A 13,329-nucleotide genomic window follows, 5' to 3' on the forward strand; every position below is an offset into this window, starting at 1 on the left:
TCGGAATATTTCGATGTTCTATATTTTGTTTTGCTTTGAAATTGAAGTTTCTAGGAAATTTCGGGAGTTGAGATGAAAGGCAGAATGAATACTGACTACTACACGACTCTTTTTTAAATATTTGTTTCTTTTTGTGTAATATGCGTTCTAATTTGAAAGTTTGTTTTAGACAGTTCATTACCAGGCTTGTTCTTTTTTTACGGAAGTGACTGATGACAATTATTTGTCTGCAATATTAATTTACTATAATTTTCAAGTTCATTCAAGTGTCCAAAAATATTTTTTAGTTTCAATACAAACATTTGGTGTTTATTCATATTTTAGTTATTTTAATGTAGTTTTTCAAGAAATATATTTTGTGAGATGTAGGAAAAAAATAAACATTTTAAATGCAAGTTTTTAATAACAAATTCACAATGTGTCTGAAATACCTTTTACCACAGTTGTTCGTTAATACATTAGTTCTAGCTGTTTACAAATATAATACTAATTCAACTAATACTGTTCTCGTTAATTAATGGTTGTGTGTCCTCTGCGTCGGACCTCTCGCTCTCACTCGTCACTGTAAAAAAGGACAACACTTTAAAATACACACAAAATAAAAATATATTTAAAAAAGCAAAGAAAAACAAAAAACAGCCCAACAACACACAAGAAACACCCTATATTTTTTTGTAATAAACCACGCATAGGAAAAACTATGTTTTTTCGTAATTTTCGAAAAATGACGTCACAAAATTAAGAAAAAATTATCCCTAATGGGTCGGTATGTCAGTAAAAGCACTAAGTTACATAATGTTTTATAACAATTTCTAACATGTTATATAACACTGTGAAACAAAATAAAACATGCAGTTATTTCTATCATTATTAGTAGTAATTAATAAGAAAATAATCTACTAAGCAATAAAAAAAACTTGCAACTAATTTTCCAAAAAAATACTAAATTTTACACAAATGAATACACAAGCTCCACTGACCTTAGTTTCCTAGAAGTCTTTCTTTCTTTCAAAAACTAAAATTCTTGATTTTGATTCAATTTTACCTAAAATCATGCAACACTGTATGACAAAGAATACTTTGTTATATTCTTTTGAAATGTACATTCTTGTTTAATTAAAATTAGAGGTTTAAAAGGCGATTTTATCGTGACGCGGAATTTTGCGCAACTAAAACATTTGTCAGAAGGTTCTATTACACCTAGACTATTACTAATGTTTATAAAATTAGCTGATCTCTATATATCCAAACTTTCAGTCATAATAAGCATAATATATGATCTATTTCCTAACGATAAATCCTTACTTAATTATTTACTAACACTCTGTAATTACAAACTTTGACACTAGATTGACCGTTTAGTCAATAATGTAATGTATCAACATTTTTACTTAGGCAGATTGAAATTTACTACTCAATTGAATACTTCTTTGTGTCCAAATTTCATTGAAATCGTAACACATCTCCGAAATGAAAATACATAGTACAGCGCAAAATTCCGCTTCTTAACAAAACCGCCCTAATAAAACAAATTATATCAAAATGTACATTTGTTATATTTCACATAAAAAATACATGTAACAGTATGGTACAGCGGGCTTGCGATGTGTAACAATATTAACATTATAATAATATATACACTTAGCACTACGTTCTGTGGGCCTACTCCAAACAGAATCGAACTCTAATACCATTTAATCAAATTCAAGCTTATGTCAAATCGTACTTTTAAATTTCAGACTAGCACGTGATAAAACACTAGTTTCAAATGAAACAATCTAATTAGTTTCACTTCGGCAGGCCCGTCAAAAGTCGGTTCCAGTTGTTGTCAACTAAGATAAGTCGTTAATACCCGGTTTCTGAGTACTATTAGCGGTAGGTTATCTATTTAGTAAGTTTACCGCTAAATGTATCTTAGAAACCGGGGGTTACCCACGTCTGAGGCCTTCGGGCGGCTAGAACAACTTTGACACTAGGTTGACCACAAACCATACGATTAGAAGAAGCAGAAGTGTCACTTTAAACCAGCGTTCAATCATTTGCTAGTTTGCAATCAAAAGGTTCGAGTTGACATTACTTCGAATTTGTTTCAATCGATTTCAAATTCTATTCTGTCAAGAGTAAGCCGTCTGTTATGCTACTGTTTTATTCATATTCAACGTTTTTTGAGCAGTGTTGCTTTTGTTCCGAACTAACCAATTAAATTATCTAAGTTTATTACGTAGATTGGTAACGATAGGCGAAGTCTAATATCAGTAATTTAGATATTAGACTTGTGTAGTGTCAAAAAGGGTTAAGACTTTTGATATTTGATTTAAGTCATGTCAAAACTATTTCATATTGATTAACATGCAAAATTAAGCGAAATCGAAAAATCAGTAAATATTGGCAGTTGATATTATCAAGTTGAAGTTTGACTTACGTCAAATGTAATAACGAATTTTGACATTAATTTCTATCGGTACTAAACTACGTAATAACTCAGATCTAGACTAGAAGAGTAAATAGAACATAATTCTCACAATATTAGCAAGTTGCAAGCGGTCCTAGCATCGTCTCATAGTATAGCACATACATATAGGAAGATATATTAAATAGTGCTACGAGTCATAAAAAGGGAATTAATGGCAGCCATCACCGACTCCGTTCACTTAAAATAGTTAATAAGTTAGAAGAAAATGGATAGACGCATAGATTCAAAACTTATCAATAGGGAATTTAGACTGTAGAATATACAATTTCGAAAAAGGTAAAAACAAACCTTTTTTACTGTCAGTTATGCCCTTTTCGAATTTGCGTATAAGTTCAATGTCCGAAGAGGCTCGGTAGAATTGAGAAGTCACATATTTTTTGTCTCTTTTCATTAAACTAATAACACATTTTGTTTATAGTTATACCTAGTTTTCAAAACAGTACTACGACACAAATATTAAACAAATACAAGCGCTCATTTCTAACATTTACTAAAACATTTTTTTTTATTCATTTATCTATATTCGTTCTATTTCAGATAACAGAATTTGTAATAAAATATCTATATTTATTCGTTTAACAATACTTTGCACTTGTATAATTATGAATAATAGCTATTTACATAAATCTAGGTATGAGGGTTTTTCAAAATACCCACAATTTAAAAATAGTTAGTAAGTGGGACAAATGATGAACTCAAATATTGAAACCTTACTCAAATTTAAATAGCACTTAAGCCTCATTTTGTATTTGTCACTTTAATATGTATTGTATCAACAAAAATACTTTTGAGTGGTACATTTGAGTAACTTTGAGTAACGTTTGAGCACACTTTTGAACTCTTCCCAATCACATCTACGTCTTAAAATTCCAGGTATTTTTTAAAACCCTTTATATAATAACTATCTATTTTATTCGTACTAGCTGTCATCTATTTGATATAAATCTAGCCGTGATAAAAATATAACTGTAGTTACATTATTGGTAATATAATTATGAATTAGGATGCATTCTGTTCATGTTTTAGTGATAAAAAAAATAAACTTTTATCTCTTTAGAAAAGATCTCCATACTCTACATAATATTGTTATCGTAGTAGAATAATTTTGACATCAGAACGAACGAAATTCTTCCCTTAATAACAATTACGGGCGAAACTAAGATGATATGTGTCATAACCACGACAAATTCTTAACCCGCTTAAAAACTGGTCAATTTGGTATCCAAAATATAATAAATTTAGAAAATAATAGAATATTTATTGTCATCTAAACTTTGTCTGTAACAGAACGCATCCTATGTATTACAAGTCATGTACGGGCTGTGTAAAAATACTGCGTATATTCTATTATAACCTTTCACCTTATTTAATGATAGACAGCGCAAGCGAACTAGCAACCTCGCGTGGTTTTACCTTGATTTGTAATTCGCGATGTTGGCAACACAAAGATTTAAATATATTTTTGAAGGGCCATACTGGACGTTAAACTTTCTAAATACGTTATATTTGTGGTCTAAAATTATAACGTCTTTTTTATAAAAGATGTTCGCTCTTATGCGCCCTGTATAAAGAAGAAACTTAAATTTCTACTTATTTTTTCACAAACTGAATAAAATGCCCAGTTGTTATTAAGTACAACTCTGACATTAAATGACCTTTGGTTCAAAGTTGAAAAATTTCGTCAAAAGATGGCAGTAGGAGCGCTAAAAGCGGAAAGCTTTCTTTTCTTCACATTTTAGAATCTTCACCTTGAAAACTACATTTTCACATCAAACCTCAAGTCAAACGTGAATACTGTCTTAGCCAACATCGCGAATTACCAGAATGATAGAAAGATACAGATAGTTGTACGAACACACTTGTATTGCCTTGACTTACTGGTCGCAGCTCCCTATGAATACGTGATAACTTTTGTCCGAGCGCGCCTCATCTACAACAATTGACTGATGTTACTGACTGTTATTAGTACCCAACCACCGGTCACCCAAGCGAAGAAACAACCTAATTTAACACATTCACAGTAGCTTATTTTACAATAGTTATGCTCTGTTTATTGGCCGTTTTCAATGTCTTATTTTTCCACTAATTACTTATCTAAGACAAGTAGTATTTATCATTTTATCGTATTCTCTCTTTCAACTCATTCGTGGATAAGTGTAATGATAGAAAATGTTGTCCAAGATAGCAATCTATCCGTAATCTTAGATAGAACATTGAAAATGGCCTCATATCCACAGACATTGAGCGTAAAGTTAACTGTTAGTTTCATTCATTTCTGAAGTATGTTACTCTTGGCTCAAAATAAGGTACTTAGGACCATATAGCTTTTGAAGTCATTCAATACGGTTTGAATAGCTTTTTTCCGAACTAGTCACGCTTTTTGTCTGTAAATATGTACCGAGCTTTATGCGGATAGTTAATGTGTTAAAAATACAAAACAAGACGGACAAATTGTGAAGAGGCGCGAAAGACAACCAATAGATGTTAATTTTATCTTTTAACATCATGAAACTTAATTTAGACTTTCCGATGAAAGTAAATTTTGTGTCAAAGCTGTTTCATTCCCTAGAATAATTTTAACCCGCTTTTTTCTTATGATAAGGAACGCGAGACAAATACGTATAGCTACTTATAATGCGTCACTCAAAAGGTTAATTACCAAAAGTATAACTAAACCAATCGGTCGATAGTCGAATGACATCGAGCGATAGTCAAATGTCATCGGGCGATAGTCGAAGTAATCCATCGATAGTCAATTGACATCGAGCAATTAGTCGAAAGTCATCGGTTGATAGTCAAATTGCATTGAGAGATATCCGATAGTCATCGAGCGATTGACGAATAGTACTGTCGATGCCATAATTATCGACCGAATGGTATAGTAACAAATGGTTTTAGTTAAACGATATTGTTATCTATTCGAGTGTAATAGAGAAGGTTATTGCATGTGTCATAACAAAACTGCGACCGACCGCAGTTAATATCATTAATAAATAAATTATGTGCGCTCGTTTTTACATGAATAATTGTACAGATTTGCTTGATTATATTTGTGCTACATCGGAACCTAGAATGAAAATGTATTTATTAAAAAAAATATTTAAGTAATAAATGTATTTTAATTTTGTTGAAGCAGCCAAACACCGTATTTTATTGAAAATATTTTATTTTATAATCTTTAAGTATCTTAATTTAATTTAATTTTATGACTGTGTAGATTTGGTAGATACAAAAAGGTGTTTTATTTTTATTTGTACACTTAAGTCAATAAAGCAAGCATGTTTTGGTAAAGTAGTGTTTCGATTGTAACACAAATATAAGCTTGGACTCTGTACAAATTATTCATGTGTCTATCCAATAATACAACATCGACTAAAAGTCTTTATGCTATAGTTACTTTTATTACAAAACTTTGAAATACACATATTTAGAGATTTTACAAATAAAGTGAGTTTTTTGCATCAGCTGCATCCGGTAAGACTGGAAGCTGACTCCAACATAGTTGGAAGAAAGGCTAGGCTGATATGTTTTGAAGCACATAGCGTTTTGGTTATCATAGAATTTACTTTTAAATATACTCTACATCAAAATGTATCAATATTCAATAACAATTTAATCAGCTCGGTATCCAAAATTGTGAAGTATCTTACAAAAGATTATTATTTTTTAAAATCAGTTTTACTGCAAACCACGGCACAGAATGCAATACTTCATGACGTTGTTTCATTTTTTATAAAAAATTGTGGGTAGTTGGCACAAACGAATACTCATTAAAAACTAGCTTATATATTTCATAAGTTTAATAACAGAAGTGGAACTATAACATAAAGCCAGTACACACTATCACAAACAACACAACGCTTGTCAACTACGTCTAATATCAATGATGTGTCACCGCCTTATACTTAATATAGCTACGTAATTTCTTGTGTATGGACGTTCTAAGTGCGATCGCACAGTTAGTATATAAGAGATAAGTGGAAGATATAGACTTAGCTACGCGACTAAGAATTAACTAAAACATAAAAATATATTGCTTTATAATTTTAAGAACAGATTTTTAGCTTGCTTTGGTCTCTGCCTACCCATATGGAGAAAAGGCGTGATATTATATATAGTATGTATTTATGTGTTTTCAGCCTGCGGCCACGGCCAGTGTAACCTGCGCCGAAATGTCAGGCATTCTAAGGTTAAATGCGTAATAGCGTTAATTCCCAAATTCGATTGTATTATGAAGATTTTAAGATCAACAATATAAACTTTTGTAATTAGAGTGGTCAAGAGTCAGATCTCTATCAAATTGGCTCTACAATGCGATACTGTAGCAAATAATTTAATGTAATTTAAATGAATCGTATGAGTTCAAAAATGGTTTCTTTATCAAGTTTATATACAGCTGTAGAAATATCAACGCGAGGTGAAAAAAAAAGCATTGTAATCATCAGTCAGTTAAAATCTTAGCCGCGTAGCCAAAGTCTTTAAAACCGACACAGACATTTGTCAAGACATATTCAACCTTACACTCATTCGAATAAAGTCCAAAAATAGCAAACATTATCAAGCAATTTCAACATGTTTCATGTATAATTAATTTTCAACCTTATTTCAATTAACGTAAGGTCGATATTGTCTTGTCACGTCTGTGTCAGCGCAAGAACGCCAAATATAGCTAATAAACAGAGTAGCAATTACCTACCACTATCGAATATCGACAACCGAATAACTATCGAGAAATGTTTAAACATCAGCGCCCCTAGCGTATTCCACAAGAACGATTTTTTCAAACGACAGTTACTCGATAGTATCGAACTATTGGCGGTCGATACTCGACAGTATCGAGCAGTAGATAATCGCGCTAGAATAGTTTAAACGTGAGAAACTGCGTCCCTAACTCCCATAACTTCTATACACCGAGCCTTTATTTAATATTAACTAATTTATTAGGTTTGAGCGCTACTTATTGATCGTTATTTTATTTCGGACTAAACGCTTTAAATTGCTATTTTACGTGAAAAATAAATAAAGTATTTTTATGTACATTTTTTTACGTTTTAAAGTATGGAAGCGTTGTTAAGAAAAGTTGGTCATCAATTCAATGCATCTTTTTATATTTATTTATTGAGAACACGATAAAGCATGCGTTGAATTGATATTTACTTTTTAGTAATAAGAATTTTAGTAATTTCAGATTCGAAACAAAAAATATTCCTAAGTGTTGTATTTCTACTTCTTTGATTGGACGACCTTTGAATTATTTATTCGATATTTCCTTATTTCTGACTACTGAACGATAAAGAGTATCAAATACATTTTTAAATTAACTACAAACTCAATGAAACTAGCTGAGCAAGAGTAGCGCTCATACCGATAGACCACAGACTATAAAACTCTACGTACAACGTTCAGTATTAGACCAAACATACAGACAGACATACTCATTTACAATCAATATATAATGTCAATCCTATATTTTAAGTATAAATAAATATGTTTGCTTGTATGTTTGTAAACACGCACACATACACGAGGATAGGAATTGTAAATACGTATATAAGCGTATACGTGCATAGAGCAACAATTAGAAAGTTTTTTTTTTAACTTTATAGGGGTATTGGCAAGTTTTTTGTTCGTCAAGTAGATTATATAATATTGGGCACGCATTTTATAACCAAATAAGTAGTTACAGTCGTAAATTGAGTCGATTTCATTGATTGAAGTCGAATTTACATGACGTCACCGATTGGCACATTTTATTACAACATCATATAATTCTTCCCCAATTCATTATTAAAATTTTGTCCCGTAAAATAAAAATAACGTGGCTATTTGTCTAAGTATCTGCCTGACGAATTTAGAATGTATTAACCCTGTGAATACGTATACGTGTGCGTGCACGTTCAATACTGAACGGTATACGTAGAGTGCGTGTGGTGTAAGGGCTATGTTCAAGAGTGCGAAGAGTGTTGTCGCTTCGCGTGTCGGGTGCTCCCGCGGCGCGTACCGTTGCGGTCGGGCCGCTCCGGCCGCTCGGCCCGCTCCGGCCGCTCGCTGGCCAGAGGACTGATGCGGAACAACTGGATCTTCAGGTGGTCGCAGATCTCTAGGCAGATCTGGCCGCAGTATCTTATTAGGTCGGAGCACACCCATAGCTGGAAAAGGTATGGTTTAAAGTTACAAACAACGGTTATAGAAAGTGTATTGAGAACTAGGTCATTATCTCAAATCCTATGCAGAGACTTATGCTTCTATTCAGAAGGGTTAAATACTTGTTAACGATGTTTATTTAGGAAACAAAAAATACATTTATTAAAGTAAAGAAAAAGTAAAATTGCAGTTCTTGTTCCATGTGTAAGATCTGAACAAAAGTGTAGTACAAGATTTGAGGATGTTTTCCTAAAGGAAAATTGCACTTTTGGTGCACGGGTTGCCGAGAATTCCATTATAGATTGTGCTACAACATCATTTTATCTCATAACCCATCTCTACTTTATAGCGCCAGTAAAGGCTCCCACCGTTTGTCTTCTACTTACCGTACAAAGCCACAGCACATAGTACTCCGGCAACGCGTTATTGAAGTATTGGTTGAGGAACAGCATCGCTGGGCCCAGTAGCGACCAGTCGTAGTAGTCCATCTCGCTCTTTGTCATATGAGCCACCTGTAATATCCCCATAAAATCTCTATAATAAGTGTAATATTTTAAATGAAGGATTTAGGATTTTCAATACAAGTCCTATTATCTTCGAGTTTCAAGACCCATGCTGAAAAACTGAAAACCACGCGGATGCAGCAGGCTCATCGAAGTGTTACCGGAGCAGCTTATTAAGAACTTTTTTAAGAGCTATCATACGGATAAGTAAGTGGGAATAATATTGTTTTTTTTTTAATTGTTTCTATTGCATCTGCCTATCGGGTATTGATTTGTCTCTCGTCCAAATTCAAAAAAAGAAGTCTCTTAGTCCGTTCTTGTGAAGGTGATGTATGACGTACATCTTACTACTCATCTCTTTTGTATCTTGGTAAAGAACAACATTTTATCTCTGTAGGTTACCTCAATAACCTACAGAGGTAGTTTACCTACCATACTCTCTATTAAAAATTGGCACAAAATATTTCTTTTTAAAAAAATAATCATAAAATAAATAAACAACTTACCACAAGTCTATTGGTGACTTTAGCAGCGACCATACCGAACGCCATGATGTACAACGACGGGTGATGTTGGTACACGTTAGACTCGCTCTTCTGGAAGATGATGAACGCCGGTACCACGACCAGCGAGAACGGAATCACCGGGGACAGGATGCTCGTGCCCTGGGGAAAGTTCACGGTGTACCTTGGTCTTTGGAGAGAGGTACTGCGAGGATGAATCCAGAAAATTATTTTTGATATTTTGCTTTCTGATTTGATGCTGTCTGTCTTCAGTATGAATAGGAAATAACCTCGAGGTAAGTAAATCTGACTTTTCGCGAAATGCTGACAGTATATTTGCAGATATTTCTCATTCTGGTATATAAAACTAGATAAAAGTGAGCCAGCAATTTCTGCCACAGTTATGTATTTTGGTCTTATAGAAGAACATATCTGCTGTTTTTAATTTTGAGTCATACCTCGTTAGCCTTACTTTGTTGAAAATCTAAGTTGATCCAGTAAAAGTATGCACCTTCATCTTCTTTAAGAACTCGTTAGTCTGTCGTAACTAATGTTTTCTGAATCCATCCTTGCATACAAGCAAGTCAACACTTGTAGTGATTACAACAAGCAAAGCACAATCAACTATATCGTGCTTACTGAAGTAGGGGGGTAGGCAGACTATACTACTTACAACTAACATGCTATTATACCAAGCAACAAAAACCATGCTAAAATCCAAGCTGATCATAACGGCGCTTATATTTCAAAACAGAAACAACCGTTAGAGAATTTGAATAGAGTATTATGATTGGTCGTTTAGATATGACAGTTGGTTAAAGTTTAGTGTTGCAATATAAGCGTCGTGATGCATTATGAGTGAAATGCGAACATGCGTGATAGACACAGCACAACACTACAGGGTAGGACAGCACAAATGTAGTCAGTCATCGAGCATCGTTCGGCCGGCCGCCAGGTGGCGTGAGCGCGGGGCGCGGTGGACGTTAGTACACTCTGTGCAGCGCTTATCTTGTTAAGTGTTATTCATACGGCACAATGCTAATTGAAAAACTCTTACTGCAACTGTGGAGCCGTTTTTTCCCACTCCGCCTTTCATAATGACGGTTACGTAACCGGCCACAAGGTACATGGTCAGCAATACAACCACGTAGTTGGATATCAGATTCAAACTGACGTTTATAGTCGGTAACTGTAGTGTTAGACCGTGATATGCGATGATGGCGAGTGATGATCACAGGATGATCGTCATGCGGTTAGGTCCCGCGGAGTGGCGCCGGACAAACGGACGACGCGCGACGGCGGCCATAACAGAAAAAAAAACACATACATGCCATTAATATCAATGAACTTGGAACTAAAACTGTCGGGAGGAAGCGGAGGTTTCAGTGTTTACTGTATGTGCTGTCTTCACTCATTTGTATAGGTGATAGTGCTCCCATGAAAGGACCATATCCAGAATAAAAGATTCTAAAGAATAAGGTAGGTATGTGTTTATGAAATAACCGAAACCAGTACTCAACTGTGACGCAACTTATCGACTGCGACGCAATTGCGGCTAGTCTGCAACGCGTTGTCAACCAACTGGTTTAGGTCGGTGGGTTACAATCAGGTATTTTGGAACTAAAATGTCTGTCTTTCGAAGATGTAGAGTATGTAGATGTCGGCAATAAAATTACATAGACGTACATAGGGTTAATAACATATTTTCGACGTATATTTTAAGTAAATGAGACGATGTAATGTAGGCGGAAGCGCCAGGATTAGAGCTGAATTCTAAACAATCACACACATCACTAGGAGATATCACTTCATTTTCACCCAATAGAAAATTCGGATTTGCAGGTTTAGCCCACTGGAATTCGAACCCAAAAGTGAAATACAAATTGTCTTGTCTTTAGGGTTCCATACCCAAAGGGTAAAGACAGTACCCCTATTACTGAGACTTAGCTGTTTGTCTGTCTGAGTTTATCTCATGAACCGTTATGGTTAGACAACTGAAATTTTCACAAATGATGTATTTTTTACAAACAATACTACCTACGATTAGTAAATTAAGAGACTTTAGTTAAGCATCTACTAACCTTTCCTTCTGGGCCAAAGTTACCAGCTGTCAAAAACGAGTCGCTGTCGTTGCCTCTCACTCACTCGCTATACTAAACTATTGGGTGAAAACGAGACAACCTGATGATGAGTGTGACTGAATGAGAATTTCTTTATAAACATTATAAATAAATATCATGAAATGGCTAAGCGTAGAACCAGTAATTGTCAATCGATTCGCAATTTCTATTAACGCGGAAATGACTTCTACGGAAACTATACCTATAAAGGGAATGTTCTCGACTTCAAGCGCCTTGAATCACTTCCTATGATCGTAAGATTATTTCCCGGATAAAAGTAGCTAGTGTATTCATAGATGTTTTAATAAGAATCGCTTTACTAAGTACATTCAGAGAATATAAAGCTTCCCGTATTATAAGTTTGAAAAATAATTTAAAAAGAAAATCGGCTCGAACGAGTGGATATAGTATTAACTGTATTTAAAAATGGTACTTTTGGTGACTTGGATATAGGTACTATTGTTGTAATATTATTTTTTCTTAAGAAGTTAACTTTCGCACTAAGAATAAAATTGCTCCTGTGTCGCTAGAACACAAGCATTGAGTATAAAATCAGACCAGAAACAACTGTCTGTAGACCGCGCAAATATTAGTTCCTCGTGGGAATCGAACCCATGACCTCCCGGCACAATGATCGCCACGGAGGCACAAAAAAAAACTTAACCGTCGGTTATAGATGATAATAAAATAATTATTTTGTACCGTTAACTAATTCGCGTGTTTGTTATGTTAATTTAACCCGAATGAGATATAAAGCTGTGCTAAAACCAGTTATAAAACCACAACCGGTGTAAAGCTAAACCACCATAAAACTATTTTACTTAAATTAGTACGCCCGGAGTCGATTATTAATTATGAATTCGATTTTTTTTTATAAAAATATTTTAGAACTGTCAAGTACATAAATCAATAAATCAAATATGTGAAGCGCTTTGTTTTCAAATAATTCGGAAAATATCAATAATTTGTTTGTCAAAATAAGGGTGACTTTTGAGCTGACTTTATCTAATAAAAATTCTAGTTTAAAAAAACATTGCGTTTAACAATTGTTAAGATTATGTTATGAAAATACTTGTATAAGATTGTTTGTAGACTCGAAACCAGTATCACGTAACATTTTTTTTTATCCATATATGAGGATCTAGCTCACGACACTCGGTGTCAATGTAATTAGTAATCCTAGTGTCATTCGCACAAAAATGTATATATTAGAAAAAGTACTCAATAATTTGACAGTTCTAAAAACATATCTATCCTTGTCCTACCACCGTTATTAAAAAGAGTAAACCGATATTAGTTTGGACACCACTTGTAAACCGTATTATGAGTAATAACATTTAGTTCGACTATGGTTCGCTTGTAGTGCGTTATTTACATGACGTCCCATGCATTCGGTTAAAACGTTTAATATGTGACGATTCAGTCATTAAAACTATATATTTTCAGGACATCTTAATAAAAAAACAGATAAATATATTATGAAACATATATCATACTCAAAACGAAGTAAAAAAACTAACTTAAGGGAGATTTTTTTTAGTCAAAAGGTCTACGTTTATTGTTTTACAAGGTGGAATGTAAATATT

At 33.8% G+C, this 13,329-nt stretch overlaps 1 protein-coding gene across 7 annotated transcripts in view; it reads right to left on the reverse strand.

Moving 5' to 3' along the window:
* Positions 1-389: 389 nt before the first annotated feature.
* bbc (choline/ethanolaminephosphotransferase 1 bbc) overlaps positions 390-13,329 on the reverse strand; it is a 28,872-nt gene continuing 15,932 nt past the window's right edge. For 3 of the 7 annotated variants that reach the window (XM_076116216.1, XM_076116219.1, XM_076116220.1), the window contains 4 exons: positions 9,627-9,785; positions 9,004-9,129; positions 8,475-8,622; positions 390-562 (listed from right to left, as the gene is read on the reverse strand). In XM_076116216.1, coding sequence (XP_075972331.1) covers positions 492-562; positions 8,475-8,622; positions 9,004-9,129; positions 9,627-9,785 — 504 coding nt within the window. In that variant the 3' untranslated portion in view covers positions 390-491. Of the gene's footprint in view, positions 563-980; positions 1,046-4,351; positions 4,404-8,474; positions 8,623-9,003; positions 9,130-9,626; positions 9,786-10,680; positions 10,813-13,329 lie in introns of all 7 variants that reach the window. The other 4 variants (XM_076116215.1, XM_076116218.1, XR_012959543.1 and 1 more) reach the window with 3 other exon arrangements.

The sequence above is a fragment of the Anticarsia gemmatalis genome, chromosome 7 (assembly GCF_050436995.1).
Source record: "Anticarsia gemmatalis isolate Benzon Research Colony breed Stoneville strain chromosome 7, ilAntGemm2 primary, whole genome shotgun sequence".
Lineage (NCBI taxonomy): Eukaryota > Metazoa > Arthropoda > Insecta > Lepidoptera > Erebidae > Anticarsia > Anticarsia gemmatalis.